A 25,356-nucleotide genomic window follows, 5' to 3' on the forward strand; every position below is an offset into this window, starting at 1 on the left:
TCTTCCACTCCCTACTCTTGGGCTAGTTTTTAGGATGGAAGCCTGCAGTAAGGTACAGGGTGGTAGTCCTTCTTCTTTTCTTTACCTCACGTTTCTACTCTTTGCCTATCTTGATAGCTGCTATTTTGATTCCACGGGAGTCCATGGGGCTGGGGGTGACAGGGAGAGGTGACACATAGGACTTCTTACTTGAGCTGGCACTGTTGTCATTTGGTCTCATTCTGGTCTTACAGTTGCATTTTCCCCTTGAGATGTCATTTTCCTGGATTCTTCAGTGTTTTCCCTCTTTTTTTCTACAATGTCCTTGACTCAGCAACTTCTATTTCTTTGTTCTGATAGTCATCATGACTTCTTCCTTAGCCCCTAGACACCAAGCAGTGTATCTCAAAGCTCCTCCAGCCTCCTCCAGGTGGCTCTACTGGACTAAATCAAGACAGTTCCCATATTGGCTCAGTTTGTATGGTAGGGGACACAGCTCTTGCAAGGAATGCTCATGCTTCCCTGGCCTGGGACTGGCATGAGTCCCAAGACAGCAGCACTCCAAAGAAGTCAGCCATTCTCATGCCTTTTAGATCCCCACCTGGTAGGAGTTAGACCTTGGCCATACCATCAGTTTCATCTTTCTCAAAAGTAAGTTGGGCTTCTAAGCCTCTCAGCCTCAGGAAACACTTTCACTGCTCTCTGAGGGATTCTCTCCTCCAAGCCCATAGTTAGAAGGTTGCCCCTCCTCCCAACTCCCTGAGAGCGTGGAAAGCTTGGCAAAATAATGCTTCCCCCTCCCCTCCATCAAGAGATATCTTCTCCAATCTCTTCTGTCTCCATTCTCTGACCCTTCTTCTGGGGCCCTCATGTAGCTGAGAAGCCCAACAGGCATACCCAGGTTCTCAAGGCCATTTATTTTGAAAATCTTCATAACATGTTTTGGCACCTTTCTCTGGAATTTTACATCTATTATGTTTTGTTGCCTGGTGAAAACTTCAGTTTTCAGATTCTATTACTCAAGTAATAAACAAACATGATTCATAAGCCAACCCTTGAACCACAGTCCAGTAGTGTAACATCTGGCTCTACTAAACATCTTGATTTCTGAGTGTGTTATTGTGTAAAAAAAACTGTGGGAGGACAACTTGCCTAAGAGTTTTATTTAATACTTGACCGGCTATGCCATTCAGCACTTGTTAACTAGAGCTGTAGACATACAAAGTTCATAAAATAATTTGGAATGAAATAGCTTACTGAGTGGATGTAGTAGATTTTTTTTTATGTTGTAGTAGGTTTACTCTCCAAGGGTGACCACAAAGAAAGCAGTGAGTCCATGATCCACTTCCTGCACAAGAAAACAGTGAGTCCATGATTCTCTTTCCAGACAAGAGGGCAGGAAAGTTGCTCTGCAATACTGACCCACAAGGAGACAAATTCTCCCAAATTAACTCCCTCACCAGCTGACCATTCTAAACACAGACTTAATTCACACCATAATAGCATGTTTCAGTGAGATTTGAAGGGAGGAGAGGGTGGTGGATGGTTCTATTTTCTGAGGTCAAAATATCTTTACAGGGTAGCTTGAGTCCAAAGCACAGAGAAAAGGGAAGGAAACACCACTGTGAGGTTCTCAGAGGTGGCATAACTAGATCATATGTTCTGCTGGTTAGACTTGACTTTTGCAGTTAAGGTTGAGAGCCAAAGGCTGTGTGTCTTAGGGGTTTTCCCCTAACTTTTGGTTTGTTTGCATAAAACTAGGGAGGGAAATAGTTGAATTAAATTTGAGAGACTTTATTTTACTTATTTGGAGACCTGAATCATGGAATTGGAAGATGCTTGCTTGATGTTTGATTTGCTGAAGTGGTGACTCTTTAAGCTGGCGTCTCCACCTGCTTTTACACTCCAGGTTCACTTTTGGAACCTGTAAAATAAAAGTTTCCCACTTCCTTAAAGAGTCTAATTTTCTCTCTGCTCCCCACCTTGCAGTCTCTTTGAGATTCATAAGCTTTGTGAGGTCATGGCAGCTGAGAACGTATGATCAAGCTTTACTTCCTATAGTTTCTGTTACAAAGACAATAGGCATTTGTTGGCTTTTAAAAAATACATGAGCATGTATTTTTTAATATGCCACCAGTTGTACAAAATATCCTATAATTTCAGAGGGCTCAAAGACCTCCTGAAGGCCATGCATGAACCTGGAAGGGGTTGTTTCTCCCAACTTTAGATGACTCATGGGCTCTTTTTCCGTCCTGCTGGATATCTTAATTTCTCTTAGAATCACAGTTTTAGAGTTCTGAGTGGCCTTAGAGATCATCCACATTTCATAGAAAATTTAAGTGGTATATTAAGCAATTTTCCCAAAGTTATACAACAGTCTTTACAGATTCCGAGCAAGAACTCAGGTGGCTGAATTTCCTGTTCACGCCTGTTCTTTCCACTATATTGTCAATGGCTTGAATTTTCTCTACTTTGTCCCATCCCCTTAAAGACAGTAACCAAAACCATAAAACAAATGCCATTATAACAAACTCTGCCAAAGTACTTTATATTCTTTTGCATATACTGATATCATGCTGCTTTTATTTTATATTAGTTCTTGGCTAAACAAATACTTATACAATTGCTATGAACCCAGATTTTTGCCAACTATTATAAATGATACAGAAGAAAAAGATACATAACCTCTCATTTCTAGCAATTTCAAATTTACTAGGGAGATGAATATGACTCATGTTTAATCTGTGGTTCAGCTGTAGCCCCTAGAACATTTTTTTTTCAATTTTTAATTTTTGTGGGTATAATACTAGGTGTATATATGTGTGGGGGTACATGAGATACTTTGATATAGGCATGGAATGCATAATAATCACATCATGGAGAATGGGGTATCCATCCCCTCAAGCATTTATCCTTTATGTGACAAACTATTTATACCCTAGTAATTTTTAAAAGTACAATTAAATTATTTTGACTGTAGTCACCCTGTTGTGCTATTAAATACTAGTTATTATTCATTCTTTCTAACTGTTTTTCTTTTGGAACCCATTAACCATCCCCACCTCCCCCAACCCTGGGACTTTTAAAAGATGCATCTGTAACTAGTGATTTCCAAGCATCCATTCCATCCTGTAACTTATCCCTCTTTGAGTTCTTCTATAGTTCATCTGTATCAAGAATGATTTGTGAGATTGGAAGGGATATAGGAGAATTCAAAGGTGATTTATTGGTAAATTTAATTACCAATAATTTAAAAGTTCAAACAGCAGTACAAGGTAAATAGTGTCATTATTTTCTAGGTGGGGAAACTGGGGCTTAACAAGATTGTGTGACTGTCCAGCATTGCTCAGTTGGTAGTAGATGGAGTGGAGTAGGGTCTTACAGCGAAAGTAGCTGGTGCCAGAGCCCACAGGGCTCGTTCCAGTCTATGCCAGTAAGCATATAATAATGTGGGCAAGAGCAAATAAGCCAGAACAGGCCTTACTATAAATTATTGTTTTTGTCAATACAGTGAGGTTGTGACACCTCAAAATAGCTGACTGAGAGTTGTTTGCACGTGCCAACTGTCCTATGTGTCCTTCCTAAAGCTGTGTGAATTTTTATGCAAGCAGCAGCCTTATGATGGTGAAGGAGGGATCACAAGGGTGAGTAATGGATGGCATATACTCTTGAGATATCTTTGTTGAATTCACCTCTTATTTATCCCAGAATTGGGCCTGATGCAAAAACAAATGTATCAGAGATTTTAAGTCTCAGTATCTTAGTTGAAAAAGGAATTTAGCATCCACAGTTGTCATCTAAAGACGGGTTCCCAGGTAAGCAAGTCTTGGCAAATGGGATAATGAGACTTCTGGGTTTTTTTGTTTTGTTTGTTTTGAGAAGAAAGTTGTTTGCTGGGACCTATGCTGTCATCAGACTCAGGCAGTGTTTGCAGGGGGTAAACCTGACATCTTCTCGTCTGCTCAGGGTATTCTTGTCCCTAAGCTTTTCCCTGTAAGTCACCAGTGTGTGGTGGGATAATGTCACTCTTTGTATGTTGCGTGGTGGGATAATGTCACTCTTTGTATTTTGCCATGGAGATGGAGGAAGAATCAGTAGGGATTTGATACATTTACCCATATATAATTGAAAGTTGTTTTGTTCAATCAGCATGTACCCATATTGTTTACTCCCAAGAGTGTCCAAAATAAAACTTTTTTGTAAGTTTTTAGCTAGGAAGAAGAGGAGGCATGTGAGAAAAAGAAAAAAAATAGACATTCTTCCCCTGACTTTTACTTTAGTGGAACATGAAAGCAATGGACCATTCTCAAAGCAGTAATCCTAGCTTTATAAAGACCTGGTTCTCAAAAGACTGATGTTGCATATTTGCTATATTTGTTTCTATTCTGTTTGTAAAAGGTTTTAAAGGTTTACGATGTAATAAAACAAATATTATTTTGTGGTTTAAAAGTAAAGAGTGTGCTTGTATTTTAGGTCTTAGGAGAATTCTAAGGTGCCATGATAATTGGAGTGTGTTGGTGTGATGGGATGGGCAGTGAGGAAGATGAGAGGAAATTTCCTCTAACACACCAGGCTAACTTACAAGCCATCATCTCTCAATATTTTTTTTATTCCACTGGGTTGAAGTAAAAATAAATAAAAATTTCCCCAAAATGTATTTCAGGGCCCTGTTAGCGTCCCAGCTGGAACCAACATTTGCCAGGTATGTTTTCCCTTGTTTTGATGAGCCAGCTCTGAAGGCAACTTTTAATATTACAATGATTCATCATCCAAGTTATGTGGCCCTTTCCAACATGCCAAAGCTAGGTAAGTAATGCTTTCTGTCTATATCTAGCTGTCTATCTATATAAGCTTTGTAATCACATTTATACCAGTAGCTTTTCTAGGCAGTGTATTATGGTGTATTATAATTACAGTCTACTATAATTAGGTAGAGCAGTCACCTGGGGTATGTGTCAGCGTCGACACCTTGGAGATGGTAAATCCTGATTCCTTCGGTATAAGAAGCTGAGGATATTACACTGTTCTTATAAATAGGCAGTTTGCCTGCCACTTAGTTTGGGCTTCAACTGTTGATCATTAGTGATAACAAGCTGGTGGGCTTAGTCTGAATCTGGTGCACAGCTGTGTTTCAGTTGGCTCATGTGCCTTTTTTTCTTTTGATTAAATCAGTTTCCAACTTAAAAATATCCAGAGATTTTACATAAAAATTTAAACGTGAAAACTTAGAAGTTCTAACAACACTGGACCTACAGCTCTTACGTGGCAGTGATCAGTGACATTTGAGAAGAGCCTTTAAGTCTCAGGACCTTAGTTGAAAAGGGAATTTAGCCTCCACAATTGTCATCTAAAGGCAGGTTCCCAGGTCAACAAGTCTTGCTGGCTCCAGCAGGAGGTTGGCTGCCTCCTGCAGCCTCTTCTCAGATGATCCTCACCACTCCCTATTAGCGTACACCAACCCATTTCACATCAAGTGCCTGGCCCTTGTAGGCATTTGAGTTTGTGATTTCAGCTTTAAAGGCCCCAGATTGCTTCCACTAAAGTCTTAGTTTGAAACCTGAGAGGAGTAGAATTGCACCTTGTTGACCTACCGTGGGGCCTGGGCAGCTCTAGATTAAGTGTTGTGAGAAATGGGCTGGACTAGAAAACAATAGAATTAGGTGGGAGAGAAAGGAGGCAGATTGGGGGCTACGTTTATAGTGCTCATGGATTTGGCCCTCAATCAAGCCTATATTATTCAAAATGCTGATTCAGGCCCAAGATGCTGTTCTGAGATTTTCCTAATGTAGTTTTGGATAGCTTAGGAGTAGGTGGAGAAATCTGAACTGCTAGACTATGAGGAATAGCTGGAAAGGAGTAGCTGGGTGACAATTGACTTGACAAATTATTTCAAAGACATGTAATTGCTTAGATTTGCTGTGATTTGAACTAAAATAAAATTCTCTAGGTCAGTCTGAAAAAGAAGATGTGAATGGAAGCAAATGGACTGTTACAACCTTTTCCACTACGCCCCACATGCCAACTTACTTAGTTGCATTTGTTATATGTGACTATGACCACGTCAACAGAACGGAAAGGGGCAAGGAGGTGAGTGAGGAAGATTCTGTAGGTAAGGGAGAGTGTACTGGCTGCAGATTATTCATCTATTCTTTCTGCATCCAGTGGTTATGGCTGTATATCCCCAAATCGCTTCCTAGTTCTCTCTCCCAAGCCCTGTAAAAGTTCTTAGTGTGGCTTTGCAGAATGGGACATAACATTTCCTACTGCCATTCTTTGGATAGGTTTTCATGGAAAGAGTCCATATTAAGCCCACTCCTCAAGGCAAGGTCTGTGCCCCCTCTTCCCAGTGTGTTTCTGCTTTTGCAGAAGACAGGAGAGAATGGGAAGCACTGCTGCACTGGCACCTTGATCTTTGGGTTTAGTATGTGATGTGTACTTAGCCCAGGGTTAATGGTGTCTTGAAGCTTGGGTGATACTCAAAACAGTTAGCAACTAGCGTGGCCAGGCATGAACAAGTCAAAACAGACACCAGCCAGGAACAACTGCTATGGCTGAAATGGTGCATGCAGGTTAAAATATTATCCCTATTGTTCTGTGAAATGGCTATATAAACAAAGCGACCCCCAAATGCAAAAGGAGCTGAGAAACTGAGGAAGGAGGCAGACAAATCTAGTTTGTTGGTTTGGAATGTTTTATTAGGGGAACTTAAAGACAGAAGCATGGTCTTGGGTGGCCGCAAGACAAGTAGATCTTTGCTCTGTAACTCTCCAGGCCCAGGGCTTATATCTTGGGGGAAAAGCATACATGCTCTGGAAGGAATTTGTAGTTGGCCACATCACAGTCTATGATTTCCAGAACAACAAGGGTGGTTTTGAAGGAAACTGACAATGAATAGGTGTTTCTACATAATGAGTTAACACATTAACTAGACATTTAGAGGCACTCTCAGACTCATGGTTAGTCAGAAGTTACACAGTGGATTAGCATTTAAAATAAAGTCACTCTTGTCCCCATACCTATCCAGAAGCTGAACTGCCATGTTCTTCAGTTCTGGAGCATGCAACGCTTTTTCTAAGTTGTGTAAAGTCAGCACTCTGTCCTGAAATAGCTGGTTTTCACCCAATTACCCCCTTTATAATAATCCTTCAGGAAAATATGGAGGTTATACTGGCAGTGCTTTATACACTGGTTCACTCCCTATTATAGCGGGCCTTAGGCCCAGTTCTTTCTAGACACGTAGACTTCATCAAGCTGAGAAAAATCAGGCCCTATAGCTTGCTAACATACACTCCTGGGCCCAAGATCTTCCAGGCTTGCACCATTGACATGTGGAGAAAAGGAAGGTGTGGGTGAGCCAAGCCCCTCATCAGGGGAGAATTACTCAAAGCTACTCCTCCTTTACAACTCCTAACCTAGTGATGAATCAATAATACTGTGTTGGCTGAGCGATTCTCAAAGCTCCTCCTAACTTAATGAATTAATAATACTGTGTTAGATGCAAATGACAGCTTGTTATCTTCCTAGGCTGTTGGCTCCAGTCTGATTTTCCTATTGAATAATTACTAGTAGATCCTTGTCATCTACAAATATAACACTGGCCAAGTTAAACGTGCATGGCTTATATTTTTAAATCTGCTCAGGCATGATTTGGAAGCACGTGCTTTGAGCTTGGTAAGGAGGAATGGGCTCCCATAGGTAATGACAGACCGAAGGTGATTCCTCGGCATCCATTATCTCAAGTGCCTTGTTGTGGTCAGTGCTGCTGCACAGTCAACAATTCTTGTAGAGGGATGATATCGATTTATCTGTGAAAGATCGCCCTGAAAAGGATGCCAGCTGCCATAGAAGCAAAAAGGAAATGGAGCATACCTAAGAAAGTCATGTTCTTAGCCAGCACACTGAAGTTTGGCATGAGTCTATCAGTGGAATGTGAACATTTGGCTACAGCTCAGCTTTACAAAGTTAATGGGTCCATCATATACTCTGCAGAGGAACAAAAATGTACACTTGGAATAGAGTCCAGCCCATTTACAAATTTCTCATTAAGTAACAGATAAAGATTTCATGAAATGGAAAGTGTGGTTAATGTGTGGCATGAGAATAAACATAAGAAACATGTAAGTAGTTCAGAATTTACATAATTCTAGAAATACTTTTAAGCAGAAATAAAAGCAAAGTAAGACGAATATGTTCTTGGAGGGCACAAATCTGTAAATACTGTGATTCTTTCATTTCCTTAGCATTTTCTCTAATGTTTTGCAGAGCGTTCTTTCTTAAATTAACTGCATTCACAACAGGACAAATATTTTAATTATCTCACTTGGTAACTTTCATTTCAAGATCTTTAAGTTTTATGCATGTTCTTTAACATTAATGCTGGCAATTCTATTAAAAATTACTTACCTTTTTTTTTTTTAGAGTTTACAATACTTTCAATTTATATTAATAATTAATGTTAAAACGATAGGATATTACTCACCAAAATCACACAAATAAGCTCCAATTACACAAACAATAGTGTGGTCACACAAAACGGACAAAACATGGCAGAGATTTCCTTTTACTTGCTAAAGTGGAAGTGTCATTTGGCAATAGAAAAACAAGAGAATTATAATTCACTTGCTTTGACAGTTTTAAAATTATGAGACATTTGATGAACTTGTTTAAATTAGGAGAATTAACCTTATTTCAAATTTTGAATGTAAAGTAGGACTATTAATGTTCTAACTGCTAAACGATTTTAAATGTACATGATTTAAATATGCTTAATATGTACCATACTATATAACCCCCACTCACAGTGCAGTTCTGTTTTGGATCATTAGTAATATATCCTGAAATGGGAAGCAAGGGCCCAAAGTGCACAAAATGCCTATAGAATCTACACTTACTGTAGGGGTAGATGGTGGTACAACCCATTCCAGGGGTTGTTTTATGATTCCATATTGTACATGCTATTGTCAAAGATTGAAATAACACACTTTCGGGGGAATCACTGTTTATAACTTAGTGAACAGCCTTCAGGGGTTTTCTCAGGACATGTAAGCATGCAAGCATTTTATTATGCAGCTTCTTCTGGAAAGGTAAGACTTTGGTTCAGCAGCAGGGAATTGGAGCAAACAGACTACCTCTTTCCAAAATCACTACTGGTTTTCCTAATCACTGCTTAACTGTTTTGATTTAGATACGCATCTGGGCCCGGAAAGATGCAATTGCAAATGGAAGTGCAGACTATGCTTTGAACATCACAGGTCCCATCTTCTCTTTTCTGGAGGATTTGTTTAATATTAGTTACTCTCTTCCAAAAACAGGTGAGGTAATCTTTTCCTTTCAGTGCATTTGGTTTCCTGTTATTTGGGCCCTTGGTTGAGGCCTCAAGATATACAGACAAACCCATAAGGATCCACCATCACCATTTAGCTGCTGTTTTGGAGTTAGCCTCCTGACCTATGCCTTATACCTTCTGAAACACACAGAGGCCCACCTGCTCTTTCTCTGTACAGAGCCGTGTGCTCAGCAGCTGCTGAAGAGCTCTCAGACTTTTTTAGGTCTCTCCTGGCTACTCAATGGCAGCCTCCCGTCCTCTAGACCCTCCTTTCTCTTTTGTGTTCAGGCCTTTTCTCTCATACTGCAAGTCTGCAGTGCTGTGTCTGGATCACTTTAGATAACGGGCTTTCAGAAGTTACTTCAGTCCCCTTTAGTAAGTTTTTTTTTTTTTTAAATATCCATTAGCTGTGAATCACTGAATTAGGACTTAGTGGTCCCAACTATGAATTTTCATTGTATAAAATTGGAATCATATGTGAATATAATATGATCCTTAAGGAAATATGTAAATATTTAACCTTTCATAGATCTGTGTGGTATGTTCTTAAAATTGTATGAGCCACTCAGCTCAGAAAGTTGTTCATTGTTTTTTCTCTAAATTGAAAGTATCATGTAAATGTATTTTGTTCTTCTGACATGTTAGTTGAAGACTTGGAAAAAGTATGCTCTGCCTATACTGGCAGATAGTGGAAGAAGGTAGGGAGTAAATATTTGGGAGCTTGAGCCTTCTGAACCCCAGGAAGCCAGGGTCTCTGCAGCTTCAGCATTCTGGCTAAGGAGGAATGGGGAATGAAGGGATGGAAACCAGCCTCGGCGCATTCAGAAATCCTGGAGGAAACACCTATCACTCCGGGAGTTGGAGGCAGCAGGAGCTCAGGCATGGAGACCAAGCTCCTGGCATTTCTGGGGCCGGAGGCTCTCAAGACGCCCCTTGTCTTGGCAAGAAAAGTTCTATTTGTATTTATTTAGATGACAAGTCCAGAGTCATCCTTGACATCCTGTCCCCTTGAAGCACACCCTCTATCTAATTAGTCACCTTATCATCCCCTACATCCATCCATCCACTCACTTCTTACTGTCCCCCTAGGTCTCCCTAGTTTTCATCATCTCCACCACAGCTGTACTCTCATAGCTTCTCCACATTCCCTCCAAGCCATCCTTTATATGAAACCAGAAGGATCTTTCCAGAGAAAATCTGATCATGTTACTGTTCTCTGTAAAACCTCTGTGTGACCTCCCATTTCCCTGAGGGTTAAGTCCGAAGTCAGTACCACGTCTTTATAAAGGTGCTTCTCTTACCAACCTCTCAGGGCTTTTGGCAGTTCCTGAGTGGGAAGGATGCTCTAGCACTGTCTCTGCTCACTCCTATGCATTCACCTTCCTCTTTTCTCCTCCAGGCTCTTACACATGCAGTTTGCACATCCTGAAATGGCTTCTATCCACTGGTTAATTCAATTCTGTTTCTCAACTCAGTGCCTCCTCATCCAGGAAGCCTTCCCTGACTTCTTTTCTCACACTTCCACAGCATCCTGCATATTCCACCATCTGAACTCTTGACCAATTGTATTTTAATTATCTCCCTCATTAGACCTCGGAGTTAGGATCTGAAGGGTCTTTTTCTTTGTGCCTCTAGAACCTATGGCAGTCAGGTGGTCAACAGTAAACTTTTTGTGGGATGGAGGAAATAAATACATGTGACTAGTTCAGTAATTCCACTTAAATTCTGACCAGATTATTAATTCCTGGACATCAGGGATACATTTGATACTTTCTTTGTAACCTTCATAGCATCTCAACTGATGTTACCCTATGAGCGCCCATAGGAGGTACTCAATCAAAACCTTATTTTTATTGATAGGTGATTAAGATAAAGAATTCCTCTATTATTGGGTTTTTAGGAGAAAGATAACTAATGTTTCTTAATTGCTTTAACTCTGCTGAGTCACAAACAACAAAACAAAACAAAACAAAACAAAACAAAACAAATGCCTCCCCTACCAGCATTTCCCACATATGCCATACTCTTACCCTCCTCTCTGAGGAGGTGAGTTGGGTGAAAAACGATTTGGTTTATTTCTCCTGTGTTGTTCTTTTAGCTAATTTTCTTGTAGCTTGCTCAATGAATTCTAAACTTCAGAATCTAAGATTATATGAACTGTGTTCATGTACCCGTTATATAGAACATTATTTTTTCTCATGTTGCTCTCATTTTAATTCACTCTCAAGTCAAAAGTTGGATGAATGTCAAAATATTATAGTGACTGGTAGAGCTAGGTGTTTGGGTTATTATTGTGCCAATTGACACTTTCCCTATAGGCTATATGCCAGATTTCCTATGCCTATACCAATATTAATTATTAGACTCCTATGTATTTTAAAGACATATCATTTTAATTTTCGATTTTTGATAGTTAATGATGAACATTTTAAATAAGATTTTTGGCTGTTCGAAGTATTTCTTTGGTGCATTGTTCACGTTTGGCTTTTTCTCTGTTTTGTCAGAGTTGTTTAAATATTGAAAGGTTGTCTAATTGCTTGTAGTATATGCTTTAAATATTTTTCCCTAGATTATTATTTGCCTTTCAAATTTGTTTATAGTGTATTTTGGTGAACTAAAGTATTTATTTTTATGTATTCATTTTTTGAGACGGCATCTCACTCTATCACCTAGCCTAGAGTGCAGTGGTGCAATCCCCCCTTACTGACACCTCCGCCTCCTAAGTTCAAGTGATTCTCCTGCCTCAGCCTCTCCAGTAGCTGGGATTACAGGTGCACACCACCATGCCCAGCTAATTTTTCTATTTGTAGTAGAGACAGGGTTTCACCATGTTGGCCAGGCTTATCTTGAACTCCTGATCTCAAGTGATCCGTCCGCCTAGCCCTCCCAAAGTGCTGAGATTATGCGCATAAGCCACCGTGCCTGGCTAAAATATTTAATATAAATAGACTATTTTTAGAGCAGTTTTAGGTTAGGTTTACAGGAAGATTGTGCAAAAAATACAGAGAGTTCCCATATATTCTCTCTTTCCTTTCTTCTCCCTCCTTTCTCCTGTTGTCAACGTCTTGCATTGGTGTGGTACACTTGTTACAATATTGAAACATTATTATTAACCAACCTCCCTAGTTTATCTTAGGGTTCAGTTTTTGCATTGTACAGCAATGTGGGTTTTGGCAACTGTATAATGACCAGTATTGACAATTACAGTATCATACAGAATAGTTTCACTGCCATAAAAATCCTCTGTTCTCCATCTATTTATCCTCCCCTGCTTCCCCCGAATCCCTGACAACTACCAATCTTTTTATTATCTTTATAGTTTTGCCTATTCCAGAATGTCATATAGTTGGAATTGCATAGTATGTAGCTTTCCCAGACCAGCTTCTTTCACTTAGCAACATGCACTTAAAATTTCCCGTAACTTTTCCTAGCATGATACATCATTTCTCATCACTGAATAATACTATGTTGTATTGATGTACTGCAGTTTGTTTATCTATTAGCCTATTTAAGGGCATCTTGGTTGCTTCCAACTTTTAGCAATTATGAACAAAGCTTCTATAAACATTTGTGTGCAGGTTTTTGGGTGGGCATAAGATTTCTGGTCATTTGGGTTAATTCCAAGGAATGTAATTGTCAGATCTTATGGTCAACCTATAGTGACTGTACCATTTTGCATCCCCACGAGCAATGAATGAGAGTTCCTGTTGCTCCACATCCTCATCTGCATTTGGTGTTGCCAGTATTTTGGATTTTAGCCATTCTAGTAGGTGTGTGGTAATATCTCATTGTTTTAATTTAAAATTCTCTAATGACAATTGATGTTGAGCATCTTTTCATATGTGTATTTGCCATTTATATATCTTCTTTAGTGAGGTGTATGTTCAGATCTTTTGTCCATTTTGTAGTTGGGTTGTCTGTTTCCTTACTGCTAAGTTGTAAGCATTCTTTGTGTATTTGAATACAAGTCCTTTATCAAGAATATTTTATGTTAACATAGTGAAAATAATTTATTTGCTGGCTTTTGTCTTTGGCATTAGTGTTTAAAAAGCTTTCTCTCCCTTCAGGTTATAAATATTCCCTTGAATGTTTTGGTAATTTTATGATTTCATTTTGAGATATTTAAAAAACCCCATTTTTTGGAAAAGATTATTTTATTTTCTCCTCCATTTAAATCCACTTAGATATAATTGCCTTGCCTAGTTTTGACAACCGTGCAATGGAAAACTGGGGACTAATGATATTTGATGAATCAGGATTGTTGTTGGAACCAAAAGATCAACTGACAGAAAAAAAGACTCTGATCTCCTATGTTGTCTCCCACGAGATTGGACACCAGGCATGTGGTAAAATGTTCTTTTTATTTCACGTGAAGTTATTCTCCAGGTGCGCTACCAAAATAGCATAAAAACCCCAGTAAGATCCTGCCATATACCATATTTTAAACAGAAAAACATCTCAAAGTATGACAGTGAGTAAAAATGGGGAAGACTCAGATTCAGGGTGGATTTGAGCTACTGGTGACAGATCATAGGGAGGAGACCGTACAGTTTGGCTGAGGGCTGGGTATTTACATCCAACAATTAAGTTTGCTCCATAAAGTCCTCTTCAGGAAAAGTTAAGCCATGCAGACACAGGAGTATTTTATTTTCATTTCACCTAAAGTAAGGGCTGTTCCAAAGGATCACTGAAAGATACCCACATTTCATCAGCAGATCGTTGTAAATTTCTAGTTGTTGTTGCTGTTGTTGGAGAGAGGTTAAATGGATACAGGTAGTACATTAGCAAGGCGGCAATAATTAACCCTTGAGCTGCATTCCCAATGGTTGTGTAAATGACAATTCATTTAATCAGATCTATTTGCTTTTGCATTGGGATTTTAGAAGTTTAGCTGTTTAATTTGATGAAGATTTTCATATCTGCATTTCAGTGTCTGCACCATTAATACAAGTCTGTTAAGAAAGAAATAATCTCAACGATGTTATCTTCGTAATGTGGCTCCATAAGAAGTTTTGGAAAAGAGCAGTTTACTAGGATTGATTAATACCCTGGTGCACAGTAAAACACACACAATCACAAGTTTTATTAAGTCACCCGAAGTGTCATTTTCTATTATAGCCTAAGTTACACATTGTTTTGCAATACAGGCTATTAGTAATTATAGCTGTTATAAGAATTTGGTTAAATACCAGGGCTTGCGTTTGTTAGTTTGGAAATCATAGTTTTTCTTCCCTAATCCTGTTAATCATCCATTTGACACTGTTTTTTTTTTTTTCTGTTCAGTTCAAACAAAAAATAATTACAGCTGAGCCATATTGCAGAACATATGATTACTTGAGTGATTTGTACGTGGCACAGATCAAATTATTTTCTTAAAATATAAACAATTGCTTAAAGTAAAATCCAGTTGCAGCCTACTTAGAGTATAAGGTGCTAGAATTAGTAGGTGGCAAGTCAGCATTCAGGGCTTCTGTTTTATGGAACTAAAAACAACTTTTGGGCCAAGTGGACAGTTTAAGAAATGCTATTCTAGCTGATCTTATGTTTAAACATTGCAGTTTTAAAACAAAAATTGCTTTTAATAATTGAACATGGAATATTTCTGAGAAATGCATGACTAATATCTCCTTATGTGAAAGCAACAACTTGCTTTTTTGGTGTCCTGTCTTCAAGTTTTGTTATTGATGGCAAATAAATTTTAATTATGTCTTTTGACCTTACATTTACTTAACATGCAATTACAATGAATATAACTTAGAAATTAAATTTAAGAAAGCTCTTTTTTTCTTCTCATTTCCAAAAGTGGTTTGGAAACTTGGTTACCATGAATTGGTGGAACAATATCTGGCTCAACGAGGGTTTTGCATCTTATTTTGAGTTTGAAGTAATTAACTACTTTAATCCTAAACTCCCAAGAGTAAGTATGTTTACTAAGTTTATTAAACATTTTTCTCCTAATTATAAAAGTAATGCATATTCATTCTTGAAAATGTATAAAATACAGGAAAATACAAGAAATAATAAATTACCTATAATACCAAAAATAATTTGTGTTAGCTTTTTGATATTTTTTTTAATTCCAGGCTTTTTATCTATTGTAAATGTTTTTGAAGGTGGGAATTACATAAAATTTTGTATTGCTTTTTTTACTTCATATTTCTACATATTCATATTTCTACTTCATAATCCTGAGTATTTCTACAAATCATTAGATCTTTTTAAAAAAGATTTTAAATGACTGCCTAAGATTATTTTCACTTATTCCTACTACATGTATTTCTTAGTCCTGCTATATAGACTATATATATATATAGTCTAGGTCTTGCTCTGTCACCTAGGCTGGAGACAGGGTCTCGCTCTGTCACCCAAGCTGGAGTGTGGTGGCATGATCTTGACTCAATGCAGTCTCGACCTCCTGGGCTCAAGCAGTCCTCCCACCTCAGCCTTCCAGATAGCTGGGACTACAGGCATGTGCCACCATGCCTAGATAATTTTTGTATTGTTTGTAGAGACGGGGTTTCGCCATGTTGCCCAGACTGGTCTCAAACTCCTGGACTCAAGGGATCCACCAGCCTCGGCCTCCCAAAGTGCTGGGATTACAGGCGTGAGCTACCACGCCCAACCTAGACTATATTTTAAAGCAACTGTAACAGCAGTGTGTGACTTTTATAAGTAATATGCTACTTCATATTTAATATTATTGCTGATATTGTTTTGCTAATTTGAGTAAATAATAATATTGAAAGATAAATACATCCATGTGAAAATCTAATTCTTTGCACTGTAGGTTTTACTTCTGATATTTAATTTATTTAGCGTAATTATGTAGTGCTTTTAGAATGCCATGATAAAACCAAATTGATTTGATTTAGATATCTAAATGTTTAGACTTAATGTTATCTTTTGATATAAACCTCACTTCTTTTATAAACCAGAGGTTCTTTCTTGGTTTGCATCTTCTTCCCCTCCTCTGTTCTGTCTCCTGTAACCTCTCTCGTCCTCAGGATTGCTCCTTCCTGCCTCTCTTTGCTGGTCCCCGTCTCATCTCGGCTTCCACTTGTTCCAAGGCTGGATTACTGACCTCTTTTCTCCTCCCTACCTTCACTCATTCAAAGGATTTATTAATATTGAAATGCTATCTCTACTTGCTGGGTCTTCTTTACAGGCTAAATCTATTCATTCTGAAGGAGATTCTAAGATGATATTCTTTCTATTATTTGGGAAGTAAGCTTTCCTTTTTTTATGAAAATTGATAATCGATGGTAGGTAGATGCTACTTGTTTTGGTCGATAGTTTGGCAGGAAAAGAAGTTGACAAGCCTATCTTAGTGCCACAGAAACCTTTTAAAAGATCTCTTTTTATCTGTTTGTGACATCACAGCATCTGGCAAGCACTGATGTAGCGCACGCTTTTAGCACCCGAGTTCCATGCCACCTCCCCACCCTTTACAGACATGCTATAAGGCCCCCAGCCCAGTCACTCCGCAGTGCCTCTCTCTTCCTCCCCATGGACTACACAGGCCCTGCTTGTCCTGGAGGAAAGTTTGGACGTCATTATATAGATCAGGAGACTGAAGTACTGAAAGGTTAAATGACTTGCCCAAGGTAATTTGCCCAACTGGGACAGGCCTGATTTTATAACCAGCAGTCTGGGTCTAGTCTGATGACAAGGATGACGATAACAACAATAATACTGTATTTACCATTCAGTGAATACTTAGAACTTAAGTGCCCGGCAGTGTGAGCACTACACATACATCATCTTACTCAGTCCTCAAACCAACCATATGAGTGCTGTTGTTATTTCTATTTTACACGTGAGGAAACTGAGGTATAGAAGCATTAAGTAAGTTGCTCAAGCTCTCATAGTTATTAAATGTCAGAAGTGAGATTCAATTCCAGGTCACGCCAACTGCGAAGCCCATGCTTTTAACCACTGTGCTCTATAGCAAAAACACACTGGAGTGTTCTTATCCTCAAGAAGCTAATCGTGTGTGTGTGTGTGTGTGTGTCTTTATCTGCATATAGTATGTGTTTATTGTCTTAGCTCTCTCCAACATTCCTTTCCACTTACTCTATGCCTACAAAATTGTTTGTATCTCTCTTTCGTAACTTTTATTCACTCATGATTAGTGCCATCTTTAACTTCTTTTGAAAGCAGTTGGGTATGTCCTAAATTAACTCTGTGGATAGAGTAAATAAGGGAAGAAGTTTAATTCCCATAAGACAATGAAATTTACTCTATTTTCTTAAGTAGATAGAATACATCATGAGCATCAATTTCAGTTACTTCTTATAATAACTAAAATGGTTATTATCAATATCTTGCAAAACTTGCCAAAAACATATTCCTCATATTTTTGAAGCTAAGATTACAACGTTAGTCTCTTTTTGTACCTTTTAATTATTTCTTTTTATCATTAGTTTCTTAGCCACTCTTTTCTATATCTCTTAGTTGCTTGTGGAGCTGAGTGAAAGCATCAGATCTTGGCAACTGAGGACATTGCCACGTTCTTTGTTTTTAAAAAGCTTAAGCTGTCCTTTCAATGATTTTTGGAGATCAAGAACTTTAACCTCCTTTTAATCTAGTAATGTGATTGAAATTGAGTAACAGAATCATAGACCCTTACGCAGAAACAGATTTTCAATTTTTTCTATTTCGAGGTCTAATTTCAGCTGATATGAATGGATTATGCTCAAGGGGTCAGAACATTAGGGAAGAAGACTTTCTGGAACTCTGAAGCTCTGGCCCTGACATTGCCACTCACTGACTTTCCTCCACCTTCCTGCTGCCTGATCTAAGAAAGCAGCAGACTTGGTGAAGGGAAAAAGTACATATGGGCACTGCAGCCGTCATATGTTGCTCTGCCTTTACTATGATGGTTAGCTGAGGCAGGCAGATGAACACCTCTGAGCTTTAGTTCCTCATTTGTAAAATGGGTTCTTGCAGTCATTCAACAGATGATAATGGCATCTGCTAGGTACTGTTGAGACAACTACCACTAACTAGGCACTAGTTTTATGTACTTAAATAGAATTATTTATATTATCTCATTCAATCCTCAGGCCAATTCTGAAGGATAATAATAAAAATAATGGTAAGTAATCACCGCAGTGGTTAACCCTTATTGAGCATGTCCTATTTGCTATCCGTTGTGCTTGGAACATCATGAAAATTAATTTAGTCCTCATAATAATCCATTGAGGACGTTGTTGTTTTACCCATTTTCAGATGGCAACTGAGTTTCAGAGAGATAAAGTTGGTGGTCTTTGATGAGTCACATAACTCCTAAAGGGCCGAGGAAGGATTCGTATACAGGCACTTTAACTCCAAATCCTGCGTTTTTAATCATCATTATATTCTATACAAATTTATTACAATAAATAATGTTATATTTCTAAGGATAAGAGTAGATTTTATGCTGTGTGTGGTGGCTCATGCCTGTGATCCCAACACTTTGGGAGGCCAAGGTGGGAGAATCTCTTAAGCTCAGGAGTTTAAGACCAGCCTGGGCAACCTAGTGAAATCTCGTCTCTACTAAAATTTTTTTAATTAGCAGGGCAAGGTGCTGCACCCTTGTAGTCCTAGCTACTCAGGAGGCTGCAGTGAGAGGATTGATAGAGCCTAGGAAATTGAAGCTGCGGCGAGCTATGACCACACCAGTGCACTCCAGCCTGGGCAACTGAGTGAGACTCTCCAAAAAAAAAAAGGAAGAAATTTTAATAGGCCTTCTCTGACATATTGCAGCTTGTGGGACAAAGTAATGGTGAATATACAGATTCATATTATCTAATCACTATATGCAGTAGCTAGATAGTTTTTTTTAAAGCTGACATCATGTTTTATGTAGTGTTTCCCTGCAGTAGAACTGAAACAGGCTACGGACAGCATCACTTTTTGGGAGGCCCAGAATAGAAAGACCTCTAGGGTGTTGAGGAAGAGGTGTTTGCCTCATTCATCAATTACCTTGTATGGTTATAGTGATATCACGAAGATTACATAAAACCTTATACTAGGCAGGCAGAAGAAAGAAAGACAATCTGTTCTGACAGGGTTAGGGGAGACCCACAAAATGTGGAGTAGCAGTATGTGCAAAAACATTCATTAAAACTGGTTAAAACAGCAAAAAGCTGAAAGTAACTTAAATGTCTAGCTAATAAAAAGGAAATGATTAAATCAATTGTGGGCCATTGACCTGATGGGTTATTATGCAGCTATGTATTTATATATTTTAAGGTTTTTCTTTTGCAAAAGTTTTATCTTCTGTACTTTGAAAAGAAGAAAATCATCTGTGGTTTGATTACCCTGAGATAATCACTATTAAATTTTGGTTTCTTTTCTTTCAATTTATGTTTCTGTTTTCTTTATAATGCAGCAGCCATTATAAGGGATAATTATAAAGATGAGGTAGCAAAATTGTAAAATGCTGTAACAAGTAAATGAGCAAGATAAAAAGTTTTTACAACTATGGGAATAAATAGTACATAGGAAAAAGGATGAAAAAGAACTACACTAACATTTTAATGGTGGCGACCTTAGGGTGCGATATTATGGGTGATTTTATTTTCTCTATTTTCTACATTGTGCTTATAGGTCACCAGTGAGACACTCTCAAGAAGCCTTGAGTGTTGAGCTAATAAAATCCATGCTTACTGAGTAGGATCAGACCTATGCAGATGACTCCTCCAAATCCTTGCTACTCGGTGTGATTCTTAAACTAGCAGCATCAGCATCATTGGGTAGTTTATTAGAAATACAGGCTCCAACCCAAACCAACTGAATCAGAACATGATTTTGACAAAATCCCCTGGTGATCCTTATTCATGTTAAAATTTGAGATGTATTGCTCTAAATGATAGGCTTTCTCATTTCCGGAAAAGCAGAGTTTGATAATGGCCTAATCAATGATATTACTAGCCTAAAAATAATGTGCTAATAGAAAGGGATTGATGAGAACATTGGCAAATGGAAGTGAAACAGATTTTGAAAATCTGATGCTGTCCAAGGGTGAGAGAGTCAACTTGCAGATCCCAAAGATAGTCAGCAGGGACTTGACGGTTCCCGTGGATCATGAGGGGTTCACCCGGCTCTCCAGGCTATGAACGTGTGCTGGTATAACTTCTCCACTGGTCTTTGCTTTAGCTCTTCATCACAAGACTCTCTGGCTATAAACTGGTTTTTCTTCTAGCTTTACTTCAGGGAGAAATTGCCCTTATCATGTGTCTGAGAGAGAGCTAGTCTTTTAAAGAGTCCTATGGTTTTCATTAAAATATAATAAATTGCCTTATCTTAATGCATGAGCCATAAACTGTAATATCCATTTTATGGATTTATTTTCAATTTTAAATTATTACATCAGCATCTTTGTAAGTTTGTAGATCTGGCATGCTTTTGGTTTGTAAATATTCATGAAAGAGAGACTGATTAATTTTAAGGAGTTATTGATAAAATTACTGATGAAATTTTAGATAATTAAAACCACCTTAAGGAAGGCCCTCTCAGGATGGCCATGGACCTCCTTGTGGGAAATGTAGGTGGCTTTTGGAAACCACATTAACTTTGTAATTGACTTTTTAAAAACTGAAATGAAAAAGGATGCAAATGGGAAGGAAACTATCTTATACTTTTGTTATTCAAGGAATCCTGACTTTATTTGGCATATTTCAACTCAAAGACGCTTCTCAGTTACTGAATTTTCTCTCTCTTCAATATCAGTTTTTGAAAGTATTTTAGGGCCATAGAATTTTGGTTTTCTGTGACACCTCAGGAGTTAATGTGCCTCCATCTTTTCCTTTATAGAATGAGATCTTTTTTTCTAACATTTTACATAATATCCTCAGAGAAGATCACGCCCTGGTGACTAGAGCTGTGGCCATGAAGGTGGAAAATTTCAAAACAAGTGAAATACAGGAACTCTTTGACATATTTACTTACAGCAAGGTAAAAGCAGTTAGAAATTTCCTTTGGTTTTGTACTCTGGTAGAAAGTTGCATAAAATGGATTCTAAGGGTCCTATATCATCATACAACTTAAAACATTTTATGAAAATAACCTTATTTTAATTCAATACATAGGTATCAGAAAACATGATTAAATTAATTCTCACCTTGCAAATATCCATCAAGCCAATATTAATGCTTGGATCCATCAACCATAGACTTTAACAACTTGCTACTTTTAAGGTGAACCCTTCTGCTTGGTGGAAATTTATTCTTGCTATGTAAAGATCTCAATTTTTAAAAATTTTATGTACTCTGTACTCTTTACATGTAGGACATCTGCTTACCTTTTACCTCTGAATTAGTGACAGCCTACTATTTTGTTAGCACATTCCAAAATAATTCAAACATTCAACTAAAATGCAAAATGCAATCAGGAGCACAGCTCAGAATATTGCTTATAAATATGGAATGTGTCAGTATGTGGATATTGAATTTTGTTCAAATAATGGACAGCTTCTTTTGTCCTAGGGAGCGTCTATGGCCCGGATGCTTTCTTGTTTCTTGAATGAGCATTTATTTGTCAGTGCACTCAAGGTGAGCTTGCAAAATAGTTGTTACCTGGATGGCAGTAAACATAAATTCCATTGGCATGCTATTTATTTTAACCTTAACTTTTCTATTTTTACAGACATATTTGAAGACATTTTCCTACTCAAACGCTGAGCAAGATGATCTATGGAGGCATTTTCAAATGGTAATTGTCCTACTTTCTGACACATTCTTGCTGAGTTGTTTTGTATGATACAGGAGAAGACTGGGAGGCCATGGGTGAATGGCAGTTCCACAGGAAAACAACTTTGTCGTGTTGTAGAACTCCCTTAGGTCATGGGTAGTGTCTTTAGTCTTCACTATATTCCCAGTGCCCAGAACAGAGCATGGAACATGTTAGATCAATAAATATGTGTTCATATTTATTGAATTAATGAAATAAAGAACCATTCATATATAAACAGAGTTCTAAATTTGCCCCAGAGGATCACCCACTGCAGGACTGACTACTACATAAGTGAGGAAGAGAATAGCTACCGAGTTTCTTTTTGGAGATTGGTGTTTCAAAATGTTTCACGGATAACCTTACCTGCCTTTGTGGTGATTTTTTAAAACAGGCCATAGATGACCAGAGTACAGTTATTTTGCCAGCAACAATAAAAAACATAATGGACAATTGGACACACCAGAGTGGTTTTCCAGTGATCACTTTAAATGTGTCTACTGGCGTCATGAAACAGGAGCCATTTTATCTTGAAAACATTAAAAATCGGACTCTTCTAACCAGCAAGTAGGTAGCTTTGCTCCTCTTTGTCTTCACCTTCCTTGGGGTTGAGCTCTGACCCAATGGAATCCAGCCTGTAGGTGAAGAAGTGTTACCCCCGCTGGGCATACACACTTCTGCAATGTGACTGTGTACTAGGGTGAAGCAGAGCCCTTGTGTCCAGGCAACGCCAGAGACCTGCAGTTAGGGATTCAAGACACAGTGCCCCTACCCTGGGATTTAGGGTTACATCAGCGACCCAAGCTGTGGGGTATTGTGTGTTCCTCTTCATCCCTCAGACAGAGGTAATGAATTACTCAGGATTCTGAGTGAGAGGCAGTAAGACAGAGCCATAGATTGCCATATATTAGTAAAGAGGAAAGGAAGTCTTATTGCAGAGTGGTCTTCTCTTCCTTAGAAATGAAATTGAATGGTAACTATTTCCTTGAGGAATAGTTCTATGCAGGGGTGTGCACGGATGTGTGTGGATGCGTGCATTTGTGTATTTGTAGCCATACCCACAACATTAGAATTATGGCCTTTAGATTCAGTTAGACCTGGGTTCAAATATTGACTTCTCAAAAATTCAAACCTTAGGTATTATTTAAGCTCTGTGAGTTTCAGTTGCCTTATCTATAAAATACATGCAATAGCATGTATCCCAAAAGATTGTGTAAAAGTGAAATGAGTATAAAATAGCCTAGCCATTATCCCTTTCTTCTTCTCTTCCCTTTCTTAATCTATTAGCTGATTTTCAACTGTTTTTGATAGTTTTAATCTTCACATTTCATTGCAGTATCAGCACAAATGAGTAATTAATTTTCAAATACAATCACCAAAATTTTCAGATAGTTCTACTCTTTCTTTAAAGCCTCAGGAAAGAGAAATGTGACACTCAAAGTTTCCTTCTCCCTGTACTACTCTGTGATTTTTGAGAAGGCCTGTGTGTCTTAGCTATGCAGATAAACACAGACCCACAGTTGACAGTCTTCAAGACACCAGGCTTGTGAGAACTTAACAAGATTGGAAATATTGCCCAAACTCTGAGTAGTGTGTCTGTTCCGATGACGAATGTGCTTCCTGTGATCAGCTACTTCATCCAGGTAGCATCCAGCAATGTGGGAAGAATGCAGGCATTCAATAAATGAATGTCATGGCTGATTCCTGTTGAATACTTTTCAGATGGGGAGAATGCTTGAGGCTGAAAGTATTTTGAAGTGATTGTCAAGCTTTTTCTTCTAAACTACTTTTCACCTCTCTGGGCATGGACGGATTTGGCTCTGTTTGCAGCATTTGAACTACCCTTGAGTGAAGCCAGGTGTCTATAATTTAACATACACAGGCCTTGAAGGTTTCAGACATAAGAGTTTAGTAGCTACCTAAGTTATAAAAGGAAGTAAATCCGTAAGACACAACCAGGAGAGAGGAGTAAACAATAGCCAAAGTAAAACTGGCTTGTAAAAACGGTGGTGAGTAATCCTAAGAGCAAAGGCCTGCATATCCAGAGAGAATGACCAAAGAAACTGAGTTCTGTGTGCTATTTCATCATCTCTTTAATAGTGGCTCAGAGTGTATGTTTTTATGTGTGAAAACTAATTTTTTAATTTTCTTCCAATAAGTGACACATGGATTGTCCCTATTCTTTGGATGAAAAATGGAACTACACAACCTTTAGTCTGGCTAGATCAAAGCAGCAGTAAGTAACAAATTTTAAAAACATCTTTATATATATGCATATGTAAAGGCAGATAATAAAATTTTGAAATGTCTAGCTTTTGAAAAGCCATTTCATTTCAAACTAAGATATCATTCTTGTAGAACATAGAGTTTTAAAGAAAAGTGTCAAATCAAAAGACATTATATGTGAAAAATATATAATTACCTGGTAAGAGCAATATATATTTTAGAATTCCTTTAATTTTTTGTTTTATTGGTTTATTGTTTAGAATCGAGTGTGTAGTATTAATAGGTATTAAGATCTTTTTTAAATGTACCATTTCAAATCATTCCCATATTCCTTTATAGAAGTATTCCCAGAAATGCAAGTTTCAGATTCTGACCATGACTGGGTGATTTTGAATTTGAATATGACTGGATATTATAGAGTTAATTATGATAAATTAGGTTGGAAGAAACTAAATCAACAACTTGAAAAGGATCCTAAGGTGAGGTTACGTTTGATACTTTTAATTAAATATAATTTATAATGCCTTCTCTAGTGTTTTAGAAGTTGAACATTCTGGTGGGAAGAGATTCCACCTTCATTCCCGCCCCTCACCTCCAGGCATACAAAAGATTTTTTTTTCTTATTCTTAACAAGTGGAGATTTTGATTAAATGTGTTGTGTGTGTGTGTGTGTGTGTGTGTGTGTGTGTGTGTGTTTTGGGGACGGAGTCTCTCTCTGTCGCCCAGGCTGGAGTGCAGTGCCGCGATCTCCGCTCTCTGCAAGCTCCGCCTCCCGGGTTCACGCCATTCTCCTGCCTCAGCCCCGAGTAGCTGGGACTACAGGCGCCTGCCACCACGCCTGGCTAATTTTTTTGTATTTTTAGTAGAGACGGGGTTTCACCGTGTTAGCCAGGATGATCTCAATCTCCTGACCTGGTGATCCACCCGCCTCGGCCTCTCAAAGTGCTGGGATTACAGGCGTGAGCCACCGCGCCGGCCAAATGTGTTGTGTTTTTCAACATTCATTTTGCTTTTCCAAAACAACCTTTCCAGGTAAGAATCAGGATGCATTTTCCTATTAATCATTAGTTTTGTGAGCTTCGGCAAGTTACTTAAATGTCCTGGTTCCATTT

The 25,356-nt window shown here is 38.3% G+C and overlaps 1 protein-coding gene across 1 annotated transcript in view; it reads left to right on the forward strand.

Annotated features, from left to right (window-relative positions):
* Positions 1-25,356, forward strand: part of LVRN (laeverin) — a 66,707-nt gene that overhangs the window by 17,803 nt on the left and 23,548 nt on the right. The window contains exons 2-12 of the mRNA XM_004042378.5: positions 4,643-4,785; positions 5,927-6,066; positions 9,164-9,290; positions 13,489-13,643; positions 15,108-15,221; positions 21,104-21,244; positions 21,775-21,840; positions 21,935-22,000; positions 22,413-22,585; positions 24,178-24,254; positions 24,584-24,723. Of these exons, the coding sequence (XP_004042426.3) occupies positions 4,643-4,785; positions 5,927-6,066; positions 9,164-9,290; positions 13,489-13,643; positions 15,108-15,221; positions 21,104-21,244; positions 21,775-21,840; positions 21,935-22,000; positions 22,413-22,585; positions 24,178-24,254; positions 24,584-24,723 (1,342 nt within the window). The remainder of the gene's footprint in view (positions 1-4,642; positions 4,786-5,926; positions 6,067-9,163; positions 9,291-13,488; positions 13,644-15,107; positions 15,222-21,103; positions 21,245-21,774; positions 21,841-21,934; positions 22,001-22,412; positions 22,586-24,177; positions 24,255-24,583; positions 24,724-25,356) is intronic.

This window comes from Gorilla gorilla, chromosome 4, assembly GCF_029281585.2.
Source record: "Gorilla gorilla gorilla isolate KB3781 chromosome 4, NHGRI_mGorGor1-v2.1_pri, whole genome shotgun sequence".
Taxonomy (NCBI): Eukaryota; Metazoa; Chordata; class Mammalia; order Primates; family Hominidae; genus Gorilla; species Gorilla gorilla.